The following is a 23,299-nucleotide window of genomic DNA, read 5'->3' on the forward strand; positions in this document are numbered from 1 at the left end:
TACACTAAGATAAAAGATGTATTTATTTAGGAAAAAAAATCTATTTGCATCCAGTAGATCTTAAAGCTGACTGACAAAATTTCCTGTTAAAATGTTTAGAGATCAGCAAGAAATAAATCTCCAGCATAATGAATTTCATATCTGTATTTAAAAAACAAAGAGAAGACACAGAAGTGCTCGGAGTCTGTTTTTAATGTTTCTTTTTTAGTTCTATTCCAACATTGTTTCCTGTCTTTTCTAAGAGATGCAAATTTCTCCTCCGGACGTTCAGAGTTTGGTGCAGAACAACTGTTCCTTAGGAAAGTTATTTTCTGTCACTGAGATTTCTTTTTTTCCAAAATTCAGCTTGTTGAACTCTGCTTTTATTTCCATGATTGACTTTCCCTTGGTCTCAGGAAGGTACAGGTAGATGAAAATTGCTGATAAAACAAGGATTCCCAAAAAGATAAGGAAGCAGAAGGGACCAAGGTTATCCTGCAAGCAAATGAGAGAGACGGGAAGGAAAATAAGAATCTCATTTCTGTTTCTTTGCCCTTAGGTGCAGGTCTGTGTCTTAGTAATGAAAATTCAAAGGTCTGCTCAATACACAAACCAGGGCAAGTATTAAACCAAGAATTTCCACTGGCCATGTCTGATCTGAGTCCAACTGCTGCATCTCTGGCAGGCCTGGGGTACCCTTGAGCAGGCCTGGTGTTCGGACAGAGCTCTAAGCTTGCATGTCTTTGCAATTTATTGCTATTATTTAGCTCCCTGTCAGCTTTCGGAAGGATATTAGCCTGGAGGGAGGGATCCAGTCAGAGTCACTTACAACAATCAATGGAAAAATCATCCCAAGTACAAACAGCCCCATCCAGTTGATGCAGCCAACAATCAGAAAGGCTGACGGTCTGTATGACTGGCTGAAGATTTCAACCATGATAGATACAGTGGCTCCAGCTGAAAAAGAAAAGCAAAACACGGACAAGGTATTCTTGTTTCCTTAGTTCCACAGCACACCTTGCTCCTGCCAAAGATCCTTATGGTGGCAGTGGTAGGAAATGACAGACAGGCAGCAGAGGTGGCCTGCTGCCCGGTGGCTTCTGCTATGAGGCTGAAAGGCCTTCTCCCCACTTACACCTATCTATCTGCCTTTTCTTCCTTATTTTCTCAAATTTTATCATGGGACTCCTCTGTTCTTCCTCTGCCAGCTGTGCTGCCAGCCAACATGATACAAAAATTCCCTCTCGTACTCACATGGTCCGATTCCATAGAAGAAAACGAAGAGGAAGATCAAGATAACACTGAAGTAGTGCAGCCAGAAGAACTGATGCTAAAGGTGAAAAAACAGCGATACCAAGCTGTTAGATACATGACAGAATAGCAGAGCTCTCTATTTTCTGCCACTGACTTGAGTTTTTGTACATGAACCAGGAAGGGGGCTGGTGCTGGGTGAGCAGCCAGAAGGCTGCTGCCTCGTTACCTGCAGCGACAGGGTCATGGTGAGGAGTGCTAGCACCGAGCACATCAGCGTGTATCCTCCCCACAGCAGCACCTTCCTCCCAAATCGCTCTATAAGGGTGCTCTGAAAAAGAGAAAATGTGTCAAATGAAAAAGTTCCTGCCTTTGCCCTGTGCTCTCATAGGCCTTATCTGAATAATACAGTCAGAAATCTGTGCCATCCAAGAGACTCTTAACTCCCGGCAAATTTTCTTAGCTTCAAAGCTGTATTTATTAGTCTTCCTTTGGCTGTCTTTAGACACTTCCCTTTCTTGCATGCTGGTATATGTCAGATTGTGCATGCACACATACACACATCTAATCCCGACCACCAGCTGATGCAGCTCATCTAGGCTCCCGTTCCCTTGGAGCGGTGCCCCCAACTCTTTGGATCTGCTTGTCTTCTCACATAGCAGTTACTGGAGGAGTTGTTTGTAACAGAATGAAAAAGTATTTTATCAGAATAAAAATGAGTCTAAATGCATCCAGTCATGCAAATACTGTGGGAAAAGAGCTGCCTTTCGTCCTGCATATGGTTTATAGAAGCAGGAAGATTTGTTTTAGGTTGTGCAAATCTTCCCCGAGCCCAGTTATAAGAAAGGAAAAGTACAATTGTTTGACCACATTAAATTTTTCCTTCAAACTCCAGTCTGAGAAGACTTACACACAAGATAGAAGATAAGCATTCGCACAACCCAACGCCCAGGGACACGTATGGGATAAGGTACTCTTCAAACTTGGCTGTATGGAACACTTCGAAAGAATAGAAGTAAATCTGAAAAAAAGGCAGAGGAAATTGTGAAAAAAGACCACCTCCAAAGGTCACACCCAATGTAAATTATACTGAGTCTCTCATCAAACAGCAGCTCGGAGGGTTTTGCGATGCTGCCTAGAGGCTCTTGTTCTAGGGACAGAGAGCACTCAACTGCATTGATTCCACAGAGCTGCAGGGTGGTCATGACAGTCACCAGGATGTAAAGCTGCCAGCGCAGAGACCGCTCTTTTATGACTTCGAGGACGCGCAGGGTTTTAGTGCTTGTCACTGCAGCCTTCTCCTTCATAATGTCATCAATTTCTGCTTGATGGTCTCCTTCCCCCCAGAGCTTCCTAATGGCTGTTGGGGAGAGAGAGGGGAGGGCATTATGCTACCGGAACAGCTCATCGTGAGCGAGTACATGAAATCCTTCAGTCTGCCTCGCCGTTGGTGTGGGTGGTGGTGGTGGTTTTGTTAGCTGCCTCTGTCATCTGGTTGGTGCTAGGCCAGCAGGCAAGTGGAAGAGTTTTGTCTCTCTGGTTGTCACTATAGAATATCTTTCAGCTGTTGAGTTGGCTTAATTGTACACAAAGTGAACTTCTAGGTTAGTTTTATTTAGTATGAATGAACTGTCTGAACCATTTCCTTCAAAGAAATATTACCAACAAAGTGAGACATACTAGTCATGGTGTTATATATCTATCTTTCTTTTCTTGACTGATTAACTTAGTGTGAGTGAGCTTCCAGGTTAACACAGGTGTATTGCTCTAGGTACCTTAACTGTTTTATTTAGAAGTTAGCACTTTGCTGTACAGCTCTGCCCTGCTTTCTTGACTTCTACACTTCTTGGCACTCTAACATGTGAAGTGAAGTGAATGAGGTGGCAAATTAGACACTCTACCTTTCCTGAAGGCTTCCTCATTACCCTTCTGGATCAGGAGGTAAGATGGTGAATCAGGGAAAAATGGGAGAGTAACCAGTTGAACCAATGCTGAAAGTCCACTAGATGCTAACAACCAGGGCCACAAAGCTTCGCTTCCTAAAATCTCCCTGGAAAGTGTATGTGAAACAAAATTATACTGAAATAATGGAATGAATGTTCAGGAACTTTTTTTTTTCTGAGTGGTGAGGATTGCTCAAATTCCACCTAAGGGTGCAGTGGAGCAAACACCTGAATGGATGATTTGGCAAATTTCACAAACGTGGCTATTTTACTTATGTTAATTTTAAAGAATTTCTGTTGGCATCTTGAAATAATTTCTAAAGATCATTAGGATCCAACATGATGTCTAAAGAGCTGATGAGACTGATTTGATCATTGTTTGACAACAGGACCAAAACATCTTGCTAAGGCTTTTCATGTAAATACAGTACATTTCTAAGAAGCCCCCTAGTAGAAAGGGAGTAGACGGGAGAAGAAAACAGGAAATTCTTTCTCCTATATTTAAAGCAATGTCTGCCTCAAATTTGATCAAAATTTTTCTTCTGGCATAAGATAAGGCCTGTTCTGGGGAAGATGGAAAGATTTCTCAGACACTGACTAGGTGAGAGCATGGGGATGCAGAAAGATTGCCACTGCTTTTAGTGTACCCTGATAGAAAGATTGGAGAATTTACCTTAGTCCCACAACCTGTCCCGTGAGTTTTCCCAGTGTCAGAAAAACAGCAACTGTGGAGTTCGTAAATCCGCGCAGTTTCTTGGGTGAAATCTCTCCTACATACTGAGGATGTATATTGAGAGAAAAACCTTTAAGATGGAAGAGGATAAATGACTATTAAAATGCTGAGGAAAGCTAAACTTTCTGATTCCATCCTCTCTTCCACTGTTTCCACTCACTCTGTTATTTGGATTAAAATTTCTTCCAAAAGGCCTGTTACATTTTCTGGGTACATTAAAATCATTATCCAAGAATGGCAATACCAGTAAAGGCAGGGACAGACCCTCCACAGGGTCTTGAGTGCATACCTGTACCAACACCATAGAGAAAGCGTCCAGCCAGGATCATCTCAAAGGACTTGGCTGTTTTACTGAAGGCCATGAGAAGTGCAGCTACCAGCATGATCAGGTTGGTGAACATCTGACACTTTTTTCTGAAACAAACAAACAAACCCGAAACACGAGAATTTAGGGTGAAACGAGAATCTCTTGTACTCTTTGGACTAATTTTGCTGTGACAAGAAGCATGGTACAACCATTCTTGCTTTTTTTTTGAGGAATGGCTGAAATGATTTTGACTTTGAATAGCAAAAGTGGTTCTTTAAAATTTTGGGATCCTTTGTGTTTGATTTTGTGAATATTTCTTAGCTTAGATTTTAAACAGTCAGAACACTTGGTCAGCATTTCCACGGTCCAAGTGGGAAAGAGATGAAAGAACTGGCCCAGGTTGTCACCAGGGTTTTTAAATGACTGGGACTCCTCATAAAACATCAGATTGATCCCCAGAAATAATCTGAGTTTATGGCTCCCATTTTCGAATGGCTCGTATTAAAGGCACTATTGGCCAAATGGATGTGGCCAGAGGTGATGGGAGATGGCAGAAAGCATTATTCAGAGGCATGACTCTCTGTGTAAACCGTGGGCTGCTGTGGTCATGACCTTGATGTCTCAGGTTCAAATCAGTCTTTTGCACTCAGTTGTTTTGCTGTGATGCTTGCTAGACAAGGGTCCTCTTGCACGCATTAAGAAGACACTTAATTCTCTTTAGAAGACACTGATTCAGCAATTGGTTATCACGTGCTGAACAGCCCATGGGAGAAGAACATGATTTTGTTTTCAGTCTTGGGAGAGACCCTCGGAGTGTGGGATGAGGCAGTGTCCCACAAGAAATTTCTTGGGGGCACTTACCTGATAGGAAAGAACACAATTGCAGGCAGGCTAAGATGGTTTGTTGAGACCCATATGAGGGGCCTCTGGACCAGTGGGTTGTGGAGCAGATCTTTAAGTGGGTCACACCAAGCAGATAAGTTTGCCAATTTCTCTGCAAATGAAATTAGTGGTGTTACACACAGGCACTGAGAACAAACCAGACTGGGGAGGAATCCTTTCTCCAGCCATAGGGAAAGAGAGTTTGGGACTGATGGATGTGCTGGCACAGAAAATCAGTTTAGTCTGCAATCAAGCTGCTTTAAGCAAGAAGAAAAGGTTTGCTCATTCACTTTGATGTTTCTCTATACTTCATGTACTGTGATTACTGAGCAAGAAACACTTACTTTCTGTACTTTGTAGTCAGGTAGCCACAGCAGAGGCTCCCCAGGAACCCTCCTATCCCATAAACAGACACAATGAAGGACCACAGCAGCATGATTGTCTCAGGATGGAGGGGAGAGCCATGGCGCTCTATCCAGGTTTCATTAATAAACTTCCTGATGTGCTGAAAAATAAAACGGTGTTTGACTGGATAGTGGGTGGTGTCAGATTCCTTCATATTCTTTGGCTGTTGTACTTCAGTTCTAGCCTTTGGTTCTAATACTGGATTTCTTCTGAAACTAACTTCCTTGGGAAAATAGGTTAGCTGAGATCAAAATCTTCAAATTAGTGTCAGTCAGTAAACTCGAAAGACAAAAATTGTGCTTTTAGCATTCCTCCCCCTGTTTTAAAAAGTCGTATTTGATGAAATTCAGGAATTGTAGGAAGGCTTTGGAAGTGTATTAGCAGAGTGGCTCATCTTTTACAATGAAATCAGAAGAAAAAGTGCTGAGGAAGGAGAACTAAAATCACAAATCAAATTCAGAGAGGTTAATTCAAGATGCCTGTCTCACTTAGGGGCTCTAGCAATGAGACATCTTGTATTTACACCTGGAATCAGTCATAGTAGTGAAAGCGTAGAGCTGTGACTTTGATGTCCATGTATTTGGCCATGTTTTGCCAGTAAGTAGCCTACAGGAGCAGGGCTCACGTGTAGGGCAGGCCAGACAGACTGAAACACCAGAAAGCAAGACCCCATAACCTCAAAATTGGCTTAGAAAGTATGATATCTTGGGGGAATGACCAGTGCAGTTTTAGCTAATGTTCTTCCAGTTATGACCTATATTTTAATAGTTTGAACCTAGAATTCTCCACAAGTGTCAAAGTAAGAAACGTTTATAACAGAAGCTAAAACTTTAACATATTAAATGTTCTGAGCTCAGGCTCTCCATTTGGGGATTTCAGCCTCAGGAAGACAGCTACTTACCACAGAAGGATAGTTGATGACAGAAATATGGAATCCGTATGGGAAACTGCCACCAATTCCCAGCACTAGAATCATTTGAAGTAGTCCTTGGAACTGAACCTGCAAAGTGAAAACAAAAAGCTCAATCAATTTCACGTTAAAAAGCTCAATCAATTTCACGTTAATGCACTGCTTTTGTTTCTGCCTGTGTTGTATCGTCAAGCATGATAAAGAACAGATCCTTTTAATACTCACCTCTTTCAGAGAAGCATGGGCTAAAAAGAGAATATATTAATTTGGAATAGCCTCTGTAATTGCACTAACATGAAACTCTTCCTGACTTTGATTTGTGATTTCACTTATTTCTAAATATTTTCCTTTTTCTACATATTTAACCTGAAAGTAGATGCTTGTGTATTGAAGGGTTGGGTGTCTGAGGCTTGGCAGATACTTTCCGTCTATAATTGCCTTGGTCAAGAATTAGGGACTGAGATAGGCTGGCTGCTTTGATGAATGAAATAATTTACCTGTAAATAAGGAAAAGCATAACACGTAACTACTTAGACCTTTCTGAGGTAGGTGATACTACTGGGCTTCTGTCCAGCTTCCAAGCACCTGCAAGTCTTGGTGGAGTTATCCTCCAACAGCTTCGGCTGTACCTCGCAGACCGAACCTAGGCCAACTGTTATTTTAGCCCCATCAGGAGCTGTGCAGGGTCCCTGAGGTTTTGTTGCCCTTCCTTTTTTTTATTCAGCACATCACAGAGCAGGACAGTGGCACCATCTCTGCATAGAGGACACTGTGCTCTGTGCTGTTTTCACATCAGACATGAGCTTCAGGAGCTCACAGTGTTTTGGAGATCAGTGCATGGATGATGAGAAGCTGGTAGAAAATGCAATGAGACAGGAACAGAGTAAAGCACGTGTGACTAATGCTGGATTGGAAGGCATGTAGAAGAACTTCCCTTTTTCTGGTTCTTAGGTCCATCTTTCAAGGCCTTATTACTTAATTGGCCCACAGCTGGATTTCCCAAGTAATCAATTACAAGAACCAAGAAGCTAATGGACCAGAAGATTCTAAATTTCCTTCAAAATGCTGTCTCAGATTCAATGGATTTGCTAATCGGCAAGTTATCTCACCTCCCTCCTCCTATTTATTTTTTGCAATAGGCTTAGAAATTGACAATGTTAATACTTGCAAAGGCAAGCAAAATAGCTTCTTGATGGCAGTTGAAAATTAGAGTGAGAAATGCTTATTATCATTTCTTCCCTGTTTCAGACTATGGTAGCTCTTGATGGATGATAATAATTGGGTGGATGAAATGAGGAGGCTCATTTCTTTTAAAGCTTGTCACGTATTTCATAGCCTTTTGGAGAACAGTTAATCCATTCATTACTTTAGAAATAGCCACAGAAAATAATAAGAGTACCTACTAGTTAGCATTATTTTCACTAATGCAGAAGGCAAAGTACAATAGCATTGTCAGTGGTGGAACTGTAAAGACTTTTGCTAGTTTTTATTTTATCCTTTTGCAAGGTAAAGACCTTTTCATGGCCACAAGCCCCATTCCTCTTGGTGATGTTTAAACACAGAAGAGAAGGATGGCCTCTGTCCCAAAACAGCTTACAATCTTTAAGCAATCTAGATATTTATTATTATGTTAATTTTGTTCTTTAAAAGTCCAGAACATGAGAAAAAGTGACCAGCTACTCACCAGGTCAGAGAAGAAGGTAGCCATCTCCTACGAAAGAGCTGATTCCTGTTGCTCACTGACTACTACCTGCCAAAAGAAGCAAAAGCTCACATTATGCAATTAGCAACGTCAGTGAACTAGTCCCATGTTACTGAAGTTAAAGTTTACTTGAAAGGTTTTTGAGTTAATTACACATATTTCAGCTGTTGTACAAAGTTTAGAATTGCTGGATTAAATATTTCAACCAATGGTTACGTCTAGTCCAAGCATCCAAGACGGTCTCCCGTTCAAGGAACCCATACATTTTGTGAATTCCATCTTGTGCTAGACATAACCATTGGTTGAAGTATTTATTATATCAGGAGCAGAGACGTAGATTTTAATCAGAATTCCAATAGCTTTAACTTGCTTATTTTTCAGTATAAGCTGAGAAATGGAGAGGCAATGTTATTGGGAATTTTAGATGTGGCTCTGACAGTGAACTATAGGACTTTGGCATATAGTGGGAAAGAGCTTAACACTTCTACAGCAGCACAACAGGCCTGAGCAGCTAAATGTTTAGGAGCAGCTGATTTTCCTTTGCCGGGAGAGGAAGATTCAACATCAGTCTTGTAACCTGCATAGTTGGAGTGCTGTCTCTTACTTCAGATAGAACATCTGCAGGCTTTAATTTGATTTATTTGATGGTTAAGAGGGTTTTGCATGTATTAAATTGGTAAATGGCTCAGATATCATTTACCCTTTACACTTCAGTTAAAGAAGATGAAGAAATCAGAAAAGGCTTGTTGGATGCAAGTAGTCATAATAGAAAATACATCACCGGCAAAGAATATTCACAAATTCTCTGGTTAATGCCTGAAATGTAGCATGTAGTGTCACCTGGCCATTTGTCCCATCTCTGTGTGGTCCTCATAAAGAAGTTGACTTTGTTTTTGTTGTGAGCTGAGAGTTCACGTGTTGTTGTTGGTTTTTTTTATTCCAGATTGGCTTCTCCAGCAGAGAAGCCCATGTTAGAAAACAAATGAGATCATCCCTTTGATGCTAAGAATTAATTTATTTTTCCATAAAGTCATGTAAAGTTGAAACAACATACAGTGCATCTACCAAAGGACAGACATGCCATGCTAATTCTAGTGCTGGCCTTGTTTAGATGGCACAGGGGGAAGACACAAGCAGGCAATGGTAGGTAGCTGCCAGCCTGGGACATTCCTTCTCAAACACTGCTGTTGCACTAATTTTCTTATGTTCTCTTTCCCCTACTTCTACTTATTTTGCATTATACATACTGTGACTTTTTGTCTATACTTTTGTACTTTAATTTTAGGATTCCTACTTTGGGCAGGTTGATAGTTTTCCTCCTGTAATGCACTTCTGCATTTACTTTGGTTAGGTGCTGTTACTGCTTCAGCGCTTATACAGCTTACGCTGTGCTGACGCGCCCTTCATTATGTGTGCAGTTTCATAATTACTGCTAACTAGGTTCTTACAGATATCCTTTAGTCATATTGTGATTGGAACAGTAGATCATCAGGCCATTTAGTTATTTATCTTGCAACCTTCTGGTCATTTGAGACACATATGCAAAGCTACCCTAAGCCTTCCTTAATATAGTCCAACTAACCGATGTGTGTGTGTGTGTGTCTGTCTAATAGCAGTTCTCTGATCCAGTTTTAAAGTGTTTATATCCACCTCAGTTACAGGCAGTATTTGAGACGTGCCTTACCTATCAGCTGGTGTCTCTGAAAGAAACAGTGAGTGTTGTGCTCCTCAAGCTTCTCAGCAGTGACCTCTGTGCCTGCCACCTCCAGGAGCGCAGGCAGCGCTCTGACTTTCTGGATGGGCCTCACACAGTTCTCTGAAGTATCACTGATATGCCGTAGGTCCTTCTCAGATGACTCTGGGATACTGTTAGAAGGCTTTTGACAACTTTTATTCTTGCTGACACAAAAACATGAAAGAAGGCCTAGATTGCTAAGACTGAAATGAGTGAGCAGGGGTGCCAATGTAACTAGTCGTTGTGTTGTGTGCGATCAAGTATTGCAGATACTCCAGCTCTGTGCATTTGAACCATACATTTTTGCTTTTTCATCCCTCCACCAGGCTGTTACCGGAATACAGTTCTTGCTCCACTGAGCACAGACGAATGTTGACCTGTGCTCTAAACAGCTGTTCCACTTCGTTGTCACATTAATGTTCCATAGGGCATCTACTCGCTTCCTGCTGAGGAGCTGATGGAGAAGGCTTTCCTAACAGCCTCTAATGAATAACTGAGATCAGAGAAGTGGCTCACCAGAGAGTCACTCCAGCAATGCTACACGGTGCCACTCTGCTTATATTTCCAAAGAAGTCAGGTATTGTGGTAAGGGAATGAAGGATTTTCTTCAGAATGAATGGTTAGGAAAAGAGAATTCTGTTTTGCAAAAGTTGAGGTTTCCTTTCTACAAGGAAAGATTTCCTTTCTATATTGTAAGTCATCTCCAGATGACTGGTAGTTTTTGATTATGTTGTTACATATATCGAACACTGTGAAAATTTTGGGGCTTTTCTGAGTTTATGGACTGTCTATGTTTCAAAGATTATCTTTTAGTGAGAGGTCTTAAACTTTACTCAATATGAAAGACAGAAGTAATGAAAAATCCTAGTCATGGAAGGATGTGTACACCTGTAACTTTTCTAGTCAGCTGTTCATGAGGGTCATCCTGCTGTTGGGGAAGAAACACTTGTGGAGGCCAGAAGTCTTATTATAAGTTCATCTGCCATTTTTATTATGTTTAACATTTCCAATGAAAAATAAGCAACAGTTAAAATGAACAATTGAATTCATATTTTGAATAGTGTCATCTTAGTTGAAGTAAATATGCCACTCAAAGCAATATCAGAGATACAAACACTTGCTCTATGTAAGGCTAGTGTGTTTAGATTCTAATTGGTATATTCTGCACCACTGTAAACCTTAGCCTTTTTCACATTCTTGCTAATAGTATTGCTTTGCTACCAGGATTGTGTGAACTTCCCATTAATAGAGGAAAATGTGCAGAAAATTAGACAATTTCTGGAGAAAAAGAAAATCCCATGAGCTTGCATATTTCAAAAAATGTCTCTTGTGAAATTAATCTTTGTGGTACTTTATAAGATTGTGGCCTATAAGGCTCACAAACTCTCTTGATCTTTAACTATATACAGAAGAAAGAAGAATTAGGAACTCAATTCATATGGCCTTGAACATCTTCCACAGTTTGAAGACCTGCAGTAATTGAACTGAAGCCCAGATGTTGGTTATAGATCAATGTGGGAACTGACATTGCATCCATTCCTGCAACAGTAATAATTGGGAATGGCACATGACACTAAATTTGGAAGTTAGAAAACATGCATATGATACATTTAACATACTCTGTCATTTTGTTTCCTTTTCTCTGTGCAGACTGCCTTCTTGAAAAAATTGGCAAAATTCCTACGAGACTGTCATTAATCATAAATTATTGGTGGAAATGCCTTACACATTATGAGTTACAGTTCTCACTGTTACTGTAAAACTTACCTAGCTGTATGAGTCTGACAAAATATTCAAGGAATATAACATTTCCAGTCATCCCTCCAGCTGTCAGTATCTACGCTTGCATAGAACAACAACGGAAGAGTCTGTGCTGATTGCACGTCCCTGAAATAGGAGGCTGTGTGATCGCTTCCCAGTCACAGTAGAGAAATACACCCCAGAGAGGAGCCTTGCACACACCTGAAAGCTGGACGATGTCTTAGTTTTTGCTGACTGCCTGCTGTACATACAGCAAGGTATTTACAGCTGTTTTTAACAGAAACTGTAAAACCACAGATACTCTTTTACTGCCAGGAGTTCCAGCCTGGGGTGGTTCTGCTGGTGTAAATTGTGTGCCAAAAGTCACACAAAGCAACTGTGGAAAGCAGCAGCTAAACTGCTGCCCACAAGGTAACTGTGGGAGCTCAGAGGTGATGATGCTGATGGACAAGATAGCAGAGAATGCCCGAAATGACTCCAGGTGCCTGTCTTTTCTGGCAACTGGGTTCCATCCATGACTTCATTAGCTGTATTGCCACTGAAACAAGCCCAGAGAAGAGCTGCATAACAAATTTTTATCCATACATTTTCATGGACAATTCTGAGCTTAGAATCAAATGGTTGATTATTTTTCTTTAAGCAAAAATAATTATATTAAGGTTAAGCTAAGCCAAGGAGGGCTGCTGATATGAAAAACTTCATTCCAAAAGGATTGAAGAATGAAACAAACAAATAAACTAGAATGAAAGTCTGACAACAGAAGAAAAACATGGCTTTTAAGCATGGGAACCTGGGAAGGTTTGATTATTCAGTTGAGTCTAAAGAAACAAAGAATTTCTCTCCTACTCGATTATTTTTATTCTTTAATCTGTCATGGACTGAAATCTAGCCAGAGGTAGCAGGCCAAGAACTTTACTATTCCCATTTCGGGAACACTCATAAATCAGAGAGAGACGGGAGATCATTGGTCTTCCCTTTTTGTGTGTTCAGCAGCGTATTTACAAATTCTGCATGTACTCTCAGTGTGTATTAATTGCTCTGTTATAAAAGAGATTTATACATCAGCAGGTTAAGCCAAGATGCTCTTGAGTCACCCAAGTCTATCCTGCTAATATCAGCCATCACCCCTTCTCTAAACTGCCAGAGCGGAGTGCTTTTGAAATGTGATATTTTGGCAAGAGGAAAACCTTGTAGGAGACAGATTGAAAGCTGACAGCCCATTTGGACCAGCTTGCTAGTCAGAAAATGATGAATATCTTCTTTCTTCCTTTTAAGAAAGCCTGACTCCTCCTGCTGGGCAGTCAAAGCCTGGTGCAGTAGGTGTAATCCTCCATGATATGGTTTGGAGTTGCTGGAACACACTTCTTCTTAAAGTTTAGCTTATTAAATTCTTCTGTGATTTCCACAATTGACTTCCCTTTTGTTTCTGGAAGGAACAGGTGGACAATTGTCCCTGAAGTGAAAAGTACCCCCATAAAGATGAAGAAACAGAATTGCTTGAGTCTTTCCTGCAGGGAAGAGCAGAGCAAGAAAGAGAGCAAGATGAGCAAATCTCTTCGCTTGTCACTTTCTTGGGACAGATTTTGTATTTGGGTCCTAAGGTACTGTGAAGTTGATAAGGGATTCTTTGCATTTTGGCTTATGACAAGCATTTGAGTTTGAATCGGTCTCCTGAGCAAATCTGGGCCTGACACTTGCAAAAGTGGTCTCGGGAGAGCAGGCACCAAGACTGCTCTGAAGTGCCACTGTCCTCTCCTGCTGCTCTCCTTCCCATCCCGTGGCCGGCTCTGGAGCCTAGCGGCGGGGCCATGTCCCGGGGACAGTGACTCACCACGATGAAGGGGAAGGTTGTTCCGATCACAAAGATGCCCACCCAGTTGAGAACAGCGCCGATCACAAAGGCGGGTGGTCTGCACGACATCTGGAAAATTTCAGCCCTGATGGAAATTGTGGCACCAGCTGAAAGGAGAGTGGAGTAAAAATTACTTGTCGATGTGTTTCACTTGGGTGTTCGGATTGCATGTTACCATTGCACAGTCAGCAAACAGGTGCTGCTATGGTGGACCAGCATTCAAAAGGCTTGAGTATGTTGCTCTCGTTTAGAAAAGGAAGTGTTTGTGGTGTCTTACAAACAGCTAGACATCACTTTATTTATATATTGATTTATTCAAATAAATTCATTGGGAAGATTCTAGAATTAGCAGTTTAACACTTGCAAAAGTCTGACATCTTCTCATGAAAAAAGTATGGAATAATGATTCTTATATACAAGAATTCCCAGTTTGATGTTGCTAGTCACCAACAAGTGATCATCCCAGATTCACTTCCTGGGCATTTCAGTTCTGTTTTGAAGTCACTGAACTTTGCCAGCTTTGAGTTAGGAAAATAACTCCACCTGCCGTGTGGGAAGGCAAATACTCAAAAATAGGCTTTTTATGTTAAAGAGGAGTAGTAGTATACATTAGGAAAAGAGCTCCTCCAAAGGAGGGTTTCTACACTGCTGCTCATTTGTGAAAAGAAGTAATATTATATGACACTGAATTTGAAAGAACTCTTGCTTTTCTTTTTCACTTTCTTTCTTAGTACTTCTAAGAAGTCTTTAACCCATCAGCTCGTGTTCTATATTTTCTGGTTTTCTGGTGAGCTCTTTTTGCTCTCTTCCTTCATTGGTCTCTCAGTCTCTCATTAGAAAAACCCAAACCTGATGACACGGAAGTTTCTGTCCAGTGACTGAACAATGTTTAAATGACTACAAGGTTAGGTTAAATGAATTTACTTATGCTAAATGTTATGCAATATTATGCAGTATTTTTCCCAGCCATATTAACTAGTTCACATGACTTGATTCCTTTATTTCTTTTGAATGAAGTACTTACCTGGCCCAATTCCAAAGACAACTACAAACAAGATAATCAGACAAAGGCTGCAGTATGGCATCCAGAAATACCAATCCTGGGGAAAAAAATCACAGTAAGAAAACCATACACAAGTTCTGGGTGAACTCTGTTAATTAGGTTAACAGGTTAAATAGGTTATAGAAGCTTATTGTTTTCCAACATTGTCACTTCAAGAAGCAATATCCAGTATGTGGGAACAGGCAAAGAAATGTGAGTACTTCTTTCCACGGATGGAGCAGTGAGGTTTCTCTTAGGTGTGCAGAGAAGCAGGTTTGCTGGTGGGGAGCAGCTGTCAAGCTTAGAAGCCTTCAATTAAAGGTTGTACAAATAGCTCTTTCCCACCCTGACCTTTTTCCTCCTTGACCCCACAGTGCTTCCCCTAACCCTTAGAGATACAGGAAGGCCAAATCACATCTTTTTTTTTTTGCTTTTGACAGGTGACAGCTATAATAATTCTACTGAAAAGGAAATTTCCTAGATGTTAGTCAAGAAGATATAAAACAAAATGCTTTAAGAAAAGATTTATCTCTCCTGTGTCTGAGATCCTTCATGAATGAAACAGAAATGGAAGTTTGCTGCCACCTTGCTTCCAGGGCAATTTTGCAGTAGTCTCTATGGGAGAGCTCCTGGATCAATGCTGGTGACCCAGGAGACTTGTTTCTAAAGTTACAGCAACGACAGCATTACAGAGGTGAACTGCTCTGCAGTATGTGCATTTCCAGTCTCTTCTGCAGCAGTTAAACTTCAAGTTAAATGATGCAAAGAGTCTGTTTTGGTGTTTGTTTGTTTGCTTTCACTGATTTGTTAAGAGCTGCATGCAGAGAAAGGCCATTTACCTATGACTGTCTTTTAGTTTATGCTGGCCAGTGGTTGGTGCTTGCAGCCCGATGAAACCAGGACTCACAGCTAGTATCTCAGTGCTTCCTGTGCTCCTCGCTGAGCACGTGTGAACTTGGGGACACAGGAGTATAGGAGTGCTGGCTAAGAGAGGGTTTAATCCTATGTACAGACAAATTGATCTTTAGACTATTCCCTTCATCTGCCCCAGAGGTAAGCTGTTAACACAGATGTTACCTTGGCACTTCTAAGCCTCACTTTTCTTTCTCAGTAGCATGTTGAGCAGATGTTAAAATAGAATAGATAATAGAAAGACCTGCCAGAAGAATTTCCTTACCTGTAGGGAGAGAGTCACTGTGATAGCAGCTAGCAGTGAACCCATGATGTAGTAGCCTCCTCTTACGAGTGTTTTCCTGCCCAGACGCTCAATGATGGAGCTCTGAGGGACAGAAATCACACTGGTGTCAGTGCTAGAAAAGTAAATTATGACCCATTCCCACAGTAATGTGACTTACACAGACCACAGCAGCTAAAAGTTCCGAGAGCCCAACAGACAGGGTCATATAGGAGATCATTCTGTCATCAAAGCCAGCTGCCTGGAGGACTTCAAAAGTATAAAAATAAATCTAGGAAAAAACAAACAAATATAAAACTGTAAGACAAGAATGCAATGATTTCTTAGCCATGCCTGTGTGCCACTGCCCTGGATGCAAGCTAATAGCCAAGGAGGATGCAGCTCAGCTTTGGAGTAAGCTAGATTTCTGCACTCTTTTAGGTAGTATTCACTTTTTTTGGCAGACAAAAACATTGTAAAACATTATTAATTAATTAATTTTATGAAAGATAAAATTCTGTGGTAAAAGGACCTCCAGCTGCTGCAATGTAATTAGGTTTGCATAGACCTGATTTAGGGGCTTTCAGAAACAGCCAGGTATATCATCATTTCTGGAGCCTATCCAAGAACATATATCCTTCTTTCCCAAGAAACAAGACATGGGCTATGGAATCAAGAGGGAGCAGAATGAACATCTTTTCTTTTCAAGTATCTCTGCTCTATTTGGAACTTTCCTGAGAAGGTAAAGACTCCAGTTTAAGCTGTGGCAGACTCAGTTATGTATTTCCTTCACAGATGTTGCTGAACCGTGAAGCTACACGTGGAGGAATGACACAGACGATTGCAAAGCTGTGGCTTCAAAATGGTCCCAGAGAAGTTCTGATCTGAGGAAGAGGAGAAGAACTGCAGAAGCCGCCAGAACTGTGAGTCTGCTCCTTGATTAGCTTTAAAGTTGGAGTGTGTACTGCCGTCCCAACACGTGTGCTCCTTAGGATGCTGAGGGACAGGGGCCAAACAGCAGCAGCTGCAGGCAGCAGTAACATAAAATTATGCTGTGTTTTTTGCCAAGACAAGGTGGGCTCATTTGTAGAAGCAGGTTCTGGGGCCTTGTAGCAGCTGCCCCCAAACGGCTGTTAAATAATAACGGATGATGTTAACTCCAGCAAGGACCAAGAGCTGGGCAAAAGGATGTCACACACAGAGCCTGGCCAAGCTCTGCATGCTGCTGCTGCTGCTGTGGAGGAGGGTAGGCAGAAAACAAACTGTGGCTGAGAAACCTGAGGAAAATCAGGAGAACTCCTGAGAACCATGAGATGTCTCTAAGGTTGTCAGCAAATGTTTTGAGACTTTAAGTGGGAAATGCACTCAACTGCACTGATGCCACTTAGCTGAACTGTGGCACTAAGAATAATTATCATGTACAGCTGCCAACGGAAAGCTGGTTCTTTCATTAGCTCCAGGACACTCAAGATCTTGGTGTTTTTCATTGTTGCCTTCTCTTTCATGATGTCATCAATCTCTGCTTGGTGATGGCCTTCACCCCAAAGCTGCCTTATGGCTGTGGAGGAGAATGAGAGTGAGACCTGCCATGTTAATTCGGCTCTGTTGTTTGTTGACTGAGGAGTTTGTTAAGTAGGTGATGCATGTCTCTGTCAGAACAGCACGCGTGGGCTGTGTCTGTGGTGTGAGGCGCTGAGGTCCTATGGTGCATTCCAGAGCCCTGGTACCCTCTTGTACAGAGGAGCCTGTTCTGACAGGGGACCTAGTGGGGTGAACAACGACTCCCTCCCTGCCCACGGGTCTGCTTTTCTCCCTTCCACCTTCTCTCAGGGTATAAGCATGGTACAAAGCCAAAATCAGAGCTGAGTGGTGCCTTGTGGAGCCCCTGCAGTGCAAACAGCCATTTATCATTTATCATTATTTATCATTTATCATTAAACTGCTCAGGGGGTGTCAGCTGAATATAAAATGTTTTATTATTACAGAATGGTAAAGAGATGTAGTTTCATGTTCTAATTGGAACTACGACAAAAATATACTTTGTGGATATTCACAGAGTCATCTTAGAAATGAGCAGGGAGAAACTTTTTTGGCATGGGAAAAGCAAACATCACAAACCAATTGAAAGCCAAATGCGGAACAGGAACCCAAAGCCCTCAGTTACCATTCTTGCATCCTTCCTGGTCTCCTTTGTGTATGAGGAGATAAGGTGGGGACTCAGGGAAGAAGGGCAGGGTGAGCAGCTGGACCAGGGCAGGAATTCCACAGGAGGCCATCAGCACGGGCCACAGGGAGCGACTGCCCAGCAGCTCCCTGGAGGGGATAAAACACACATGTGTAGAATAAAAGTTCATTGCACTGTTTTTTGAGAAGAGAAAGGAGTGGATGGAGAAGCAGAGGAGGAAGCAAAAGGTAGAGGAGGTCCAGGTATGAATTGGGTGGTAAATCATTTGTACTATACCTTTGTCCTGCAATTTGCCCTGTGGCTTTTCCCAGTGACCAAAAGAAAGAGGCAGTGGAGTTTGCAAATCCACGTAGCTTCTTAGGGGAAACTTCCCCAAGATACTGATGATGTAAGGGAACGCAAAGGCCTTGAGGTGAGGAGGGAATTATGGGAGAGAAGCAAGAAGACATTCGTAACCATGGGAAATAAAACTGAATGTAAAAAATCAAGCAGTACAGAACATAGCTGCATCATGCACCAAATCTCAGCCCAGGTGTGAGATTTTGTTGTACCAGATTTTCTAACGCTTTCTGCAAAACCGTTCAGTTCCTGCCCTATTTGCACAGTGCAGTTTTCTGATCTTAGGAAATGCACACCTCAGGGATGTTGCCTCATCACAGTGTCTCTTTTGAATCTTAGCAGATTTTAGAGGAAATAGAGCATGCAAGTGCTGAATAACTAAACACCCTGTAGTAATATCTAATTTGCATGTAGTCAGCCTGCATAATCTCAGCCCTTTTTGACATGATGTTATGGATGAGCTGGTATGGTCAATCCATAGCAGATTAAAGTAAGTGGTGTTATATTCAATGTTGATTTGTACATGATTTGGGGGGAGGCATGAGTATTTCTTTTTTACTGTACAGCAATAACATTGGCTTCAGGCAGAGTTGATGTTTCCAGCTATCAGTGAAGTACTTAATAACTCAGAAATTCTGAAATCTAGCTGGGAATAAGAGGTTTTTCCTGATAGTCACAGGCCATTTTATCTAATTTGAAAACAACATTTTCTTTTCCTGGCTTAGTGCGATGGCAAAGTGATGGAGATATGCAATCTCTTTAACAAAAATTAAGTCTTTGCATGAGGCAAGATACAGGTTTTAGGTCATATTAGGGCCACTGTGGGTGAGTAATTCTCAAAAGACTGTTGTTCTTCAATGTGGCTGTATGTCAGAGAAGCAATTTACAAAATTTGGTTGTTTGAAACACAGACATTAATTTCTAATTAAATAAGTTAAAATAGGCATTCTTGTGAATATCCAAAACTGAGTGGAAGAGCACCCTTTTGTGTAGGAGACAAATACAAGGCGTACCGATCCTAGCACAGGATGATTTCTCTGTATATAGACTACCTATTAGGACTGATTTTACTTGATTATGCCCAGCTCTTTGTACTAACCCCAAGGACTTACAGCTTAAAAACAGGTTCAATGTAGAACATTCCTGAAATATGTACAGAGTCAAAATGAAATGGCATGACTTTGAACAGCCTGGTTTTCTGGAATCTTATGAGAATACTAGATTTCTAGATTTAAACCATATCTCATACAATTTCAAGTACTGTTTGTCAAGATTAAAATAATACTGCATCTATTTTACCAATATAAAAAAAAAAAGTTTTAAATAGTTTCAAAACATTTCTGACAGCTTTGAATATTCATGCACATGGCAAAGCTGAATTTCATTTGGTATAAGCAGAATTAGTAATAATTAGGCTCTTTATTGCCGATTGTTACAGAAGATCTTCTGACAAGGGATCACTGACTTTAAGATTTTATTTTCTTAGTAAAGGGTTATATACTTTGAATAAAGATGTGCCATTTTGGGAGAGTTTGCTGACCCGTGGGAGCAGTCACCTACCTGCACTTACGCCACACAGAAAGCGCCCAATTAGGATCATCTCGAAGGACCGGGCCATTTTGCTGCAGCCCATGACAGAAGCTGCAGTTATCATAAGGAGATTGGTGCACAGGAGACATTTTTTTCTGTAAGTGCAAGAAAGTTAAGAGAATTTTTGTAGATCGGGAGGGAACTGGCATTTAAGCTCTTGGCACGTAGGATGTCCTGGGTGAAATTATCTTGCTAGTTTTGTCAAGTTATTCATATGTGGACCGGGACAAAATAAGCCCCTCCACACTGTTGACACTGGATGCTCTGTGTCCCTAGTACACAGAACTATATTGTCATCCAGCTAGCTCAGGATATGAACAGGGAGAATTCACTAAAGCCAAGGTTGTTCTTTGTATGGTCAGCAGAGAAAGGCCTTTGCAAAAAAAGGCTTTTTCCAGATTCCCTGGCAAATGTATGAGCACCATCATTTCTAGGAGATGACTGCCAGCCAGTGCTGCCTCCCTTCTGGATCATACGTTGAAGTTTCTTTCCCATGTAAACCAGGGAGTGGGAGATGAGGAAGGGAAACGGTGTGTGTACAAGGACTCATGGCTAGACCTGGGAGTTTGGGAACGCTTCTGGGTTTTGTAGCAGAGAAAAAGTCTTCTTGCTTTTCTGCACATGAAAATCGACCATGGAACACATTGATGTAGCACTTCGGAGCATCTCGATGCTGCAGTGTTGTGAGTAGCACCTCCAAGAAACACTCTGCCTTCAGCCAGGAGGCTGCCTTTCCTCCGTGCCAGTAGTAACCCAGCCTCCCTGACTGCATCTGGTGTGACCGCCGGCAGCACAAGGGACTGGCAGTGCTGCAGGACAAGGGCAGCAGAAGTTGTTGACACCACTGCCAAGCCGGCTGTATTACAGCTGTTACTAAGCCTGAAAATCTATCTCACATTTAAAAACGTCAACCGTCATTTCTTTAGGTTAAGATCTGATTGACAAATTCTTTAAATATACATACTTGCCATACTTGACAGTGAGGTATCTGCTTCCTGAGGATCCCACGAGACCTCCTATGCCAAAGATGGACACGGTGATGGACCACAGAAACAGGAGGTTATCCTGGTGGATGGGGTACCCATATCGCTCCAGCCACGTTTCGTTAATGAAAGCCTTAACGTGCTGAGACAGAAAAAAGGATTCTCATTAACAATAACCATGACTCCACTGCATGTATTTTATTACAATTTTGTTGCTTCAGCCGAAGCCACTATTCCACACAGACTCTAAAAGTTTGCGTTAGCTAATAGCCATAGTGCAGTAGAGTACACTATGTTGATTTTGCCAGCAGGAGGGGTTTGTTCTTTTTTTTGTTGCTCCTGAAATCAGAGGAACCAAGGCCTGGACCTGTGGTTAGGAAAATGTGAACTGCCCCATAGAGTTCTGTGGATGTGTTGTTTTTTCTCTGACAAACCACACTCATAATAATAATAACTTGCCTTAAGGTGATTTCTACTAAATAAGAAGCCTCAGCATTTTTACCTGTGGTCAGAGGAGGGAAGCAGACGTTTTCTTACAGCGTACTTCACTTGCCTTGCTCTGTTTGCCTACCCTGCGGATGGGCTGTAAGCGTGCCAGATGGTCCCACGGCAGCAGACACGTGCTGTAAGTTTACGGGCAGACAGAGGCCACGCCTGTCAGTGCCTCTTTGAGGAACAGCTCTATAAACAACAACTCTCTCTTTCCTACTGTTTTCAGCACTTTGACATGTTCGGCTTTACACAGTAGCACAGTAATGGGAATGAAACAGGAGAGGAGAACAGAGTGATGAAGCCCCTGCTGGCTGTCAGAGGAGCATCCTCAGACAAGAATGCAGACTTGGTGACACCACTAACCAGTGTGCTGTGTGAATCTTTGCCTACCCGAGACATGTAGGTGATTGTAGAAACCTGAAAGCCATTTTGGAATGTTCCACCGATCCCCAGGACAGCGATCATTTGAAAGAGCCCCTGGTACTGTACCTGCAAAGGTAGAACAAAACCTTTTTAAAAAGGTTTTAAAAAGGCTTGTAGTCACACCAGTCTGTTCCTTAAACGTGTTGATCATTCTCTAGAAACATTTGTTGAAGGAACTTGCAGGGGTACATCCTGCTGGGACTTCCCTACAGCCAGCTGGGGGAAATGCAGACTCCAGCATTACCTTTCCCTCTCCTCCTGATCATCAGTTAACAGTGACAAGCAGAAGGTTGTTCCACACCCCAGGGCTAATACATGTGAGAGTGGTTTTGGGGCAGGAGGCCTTACCTTCCTCTCTGCTACCTGGGCAGTGCCTGGGCTATTTGCAGCTCGGACCCCTGCCCACCATAGTGCCCAAGCGCAGTGCCCAAGTACCCAGAGGATCTTTCCTATTTTAACTGAGAGTAGCTGCTGGGCTTGCTGCCCTTCAGGCCCCTGCACAGGGATCCCTCAATTCGAGGGTTGTGGCAAAGCCCCCTGAAATTGCCCATAGCAGCTAAAAATTAAACAAACAAGTCTAAAATGGGCAGAAAACCAGACTAATGTTGCATGTAGCATGGTTTTCCACTCAGGTTGCTGTCAGTGTGACAGAATCCATGTTTCCTACCTACACGGAGAGGAGGGAACAGCAAAGACAAATTTTGTGACAGCTGTGCATTCTGTGCTGATTCTGCTCGAGCTGTGCTACAGGAGGAAGGTCTCTTCTCTAGCTGCTATTACCACGGTCAGTTCTGAACTCCTGCCCTGCCTGTCTGTCTCAAGCAGCACAGTCATCTTAATTTCCCAGGAGCTTTGGAAAATAGGCATTGCACTGTGATGCTTTTCTGGTTGCTCAGATCCAAAAATGCACAATCAGCGCTGCTGTTACATTCACACTGCAGCAACCTTTGCAACAGGACAGTGAATATGCGGAGAATGAATGAAGAATTGTCCTTCAGAGGTGCCCTGCCATATTCTCTTTCCTAGAAGAGAGGCTCACTGTGGTGAGCTGAAGCTGGGAGCTCTTCCTTGAACAAGGATCGTGCTAACTGAAGGTGTTACACTGATGAGCAAGGCAGCAGCTCTGAGTTCAGCTCAGCCATAGCCAGAATATAAATGCTGCAGGCTCCCGTAAACATCCCTGTCTGTGGTCACAGCTGGCAACATCCAGTCCTGTTCCCTGCCTTTCAAAAACTCTGCCTGCCAACCGACAGCAGACAGAAATATCCGATATGTAAATCCCTCACCAAGTACTTACCAGGTCTGAGAGGAAGCCGGTCATCTCTGGCTACGGGGCTGGCTGTCCTGCGTGCGATGTCTGTGTCATCCCAGGCTTCTGGCTCCTGCCTGCTGGTGTTGCAGTGGGTATCTGGCTTCAGGGAACAGAGTTAAATTTTTACTATTGTGTCTTCACTCGCTTACGTTTACTTCGACTGGCCAAAGTTAACACTGCCAGATTAAATATTTCAGGAAATAATTGCATCTGGTCCAGCCCGCAGGGGGAAAGTTTCAAGGCAGAGGAAGTTTGCACCTGGGGGGACTGAGAGGAAAAAGAGAACAGCTCAGGAAAAA

The 23,299-nt window shown here is 42.2% G+C and overlaps 2 protein-coding genes across 4 annotated transcripts; both read right to left on the reverse strand.

Annotated features, from left to right (window-relative positions):
• Nucleotides 1-174: 174 nt before the first annotated feature.
• Nucleotides 175-8,940, reverse strand: LOC137841358 (solute carrier family 2, facilitated glucose transporter member 11-like). 2 transcript variants are annotated; one of them, XM_068654169.1, is made up of 12 exons: nucleotides 8,095-8,940; nucleotides 6,402-6,500; nucleotides 5,440-5,600; nucleotides 4,196-4,320; nucleotides 3,847-3,976; nucleotides 3,132-3,280; nucleotides 2,403-2,590; nucleotides 2,141-2,251; nucleotides 1,460-1,561; nucleotides 1,234-1,309; nucleotides 809-936; nucleotides 175-474 (listed from the first exon to the last, which is right to left on the reverse strand). In XM_068654169.1, exons 1-12 carry the CDS (start codon nucleotides 8,116-8,118, stop codon nucleotides 268-270), a joined length of 1,500 nt encoding a protein of 499 aa, XP_068510270.1. In that variant the 5' UTR covers nucleotides 8,119-8,940; the 3' UTR covers nucleotides 175-267. The 2 variants fall into 2 exon arrangements, with proteins under 2 accessions (XP_068510270.1, XP_068510271.1); XM_068654170.1 differs by lacking the exons at nucleotides 6,402-6,500; nucleotides 8,095-8,940 and adding an exon at nucleotides 5,075-5,207 and having other exon boundaries at nucleotides 5,440-5,563.
• A 1,869-nt stretch (nucleotides 8,941-10,809) lies between these two features.
• LOC137841445 (solute carrier family 2, facilitated glucose transporter member 9-like) lies at nucleotides 10,810-23,161 on the reverse strand. 2 transcript variants are annotated; one of them, XM_068654364.1, is made up of 12 exons: nucleotides 22,986-23,159; nucleotides 21,656-21,754; nucleotides 20,755-20,915; nucleotides 19,761-19,885; nucleotides 18,138-18,267; nucleotides 17,841-17,989; nucleotides 17,047-17,234; nucleotides 15,858-15,968; nucleotides 15,680-15,781; nucleotides 14,485-14,560; nucleotides 13,440-13,567; nucleotides 10,810-13,116 (listed from the first exon to the last, which is right to left on the reverse strand). In XM_068654364.1, exons 1-12 carry the CDS (start codon nucleotides 23,007-23,009, stop codon nucleotides 12,910-12,912), a joined length of 1,500 nt encoding a protein of 499 aa, XP_068510465.1. In that variant the 5' UTR covers nucleotides 23,010-23,159; the 3' UTR covers nucleotides 10,810-12,909. The 2 variants fall into 2 exon arrangements, with proteins under 2 accessions (XP_068510465.1, XP_068510466.1); XM_068654365.1 differs by lacking the exon at nucleotides 21,656-21,754 and having other exon boundaries at nucleotides 22,986-23,161.
• Between the last annotated feature and the right edge of the window lie 138 nt (nucleotides 23,162-23,299).

Source organism: Anas acuta, chromosome 17 (genome assembly GCF_963932015.1).
Source record: "Anas acuta chromosome 17, bAnaAcu1.1, whole genome shotgun sequence".
NCBI lineage: Eukaryota > Metazoa > Chordata > Aves > Anseriformes > Anatidae > Anas > Anas acuta.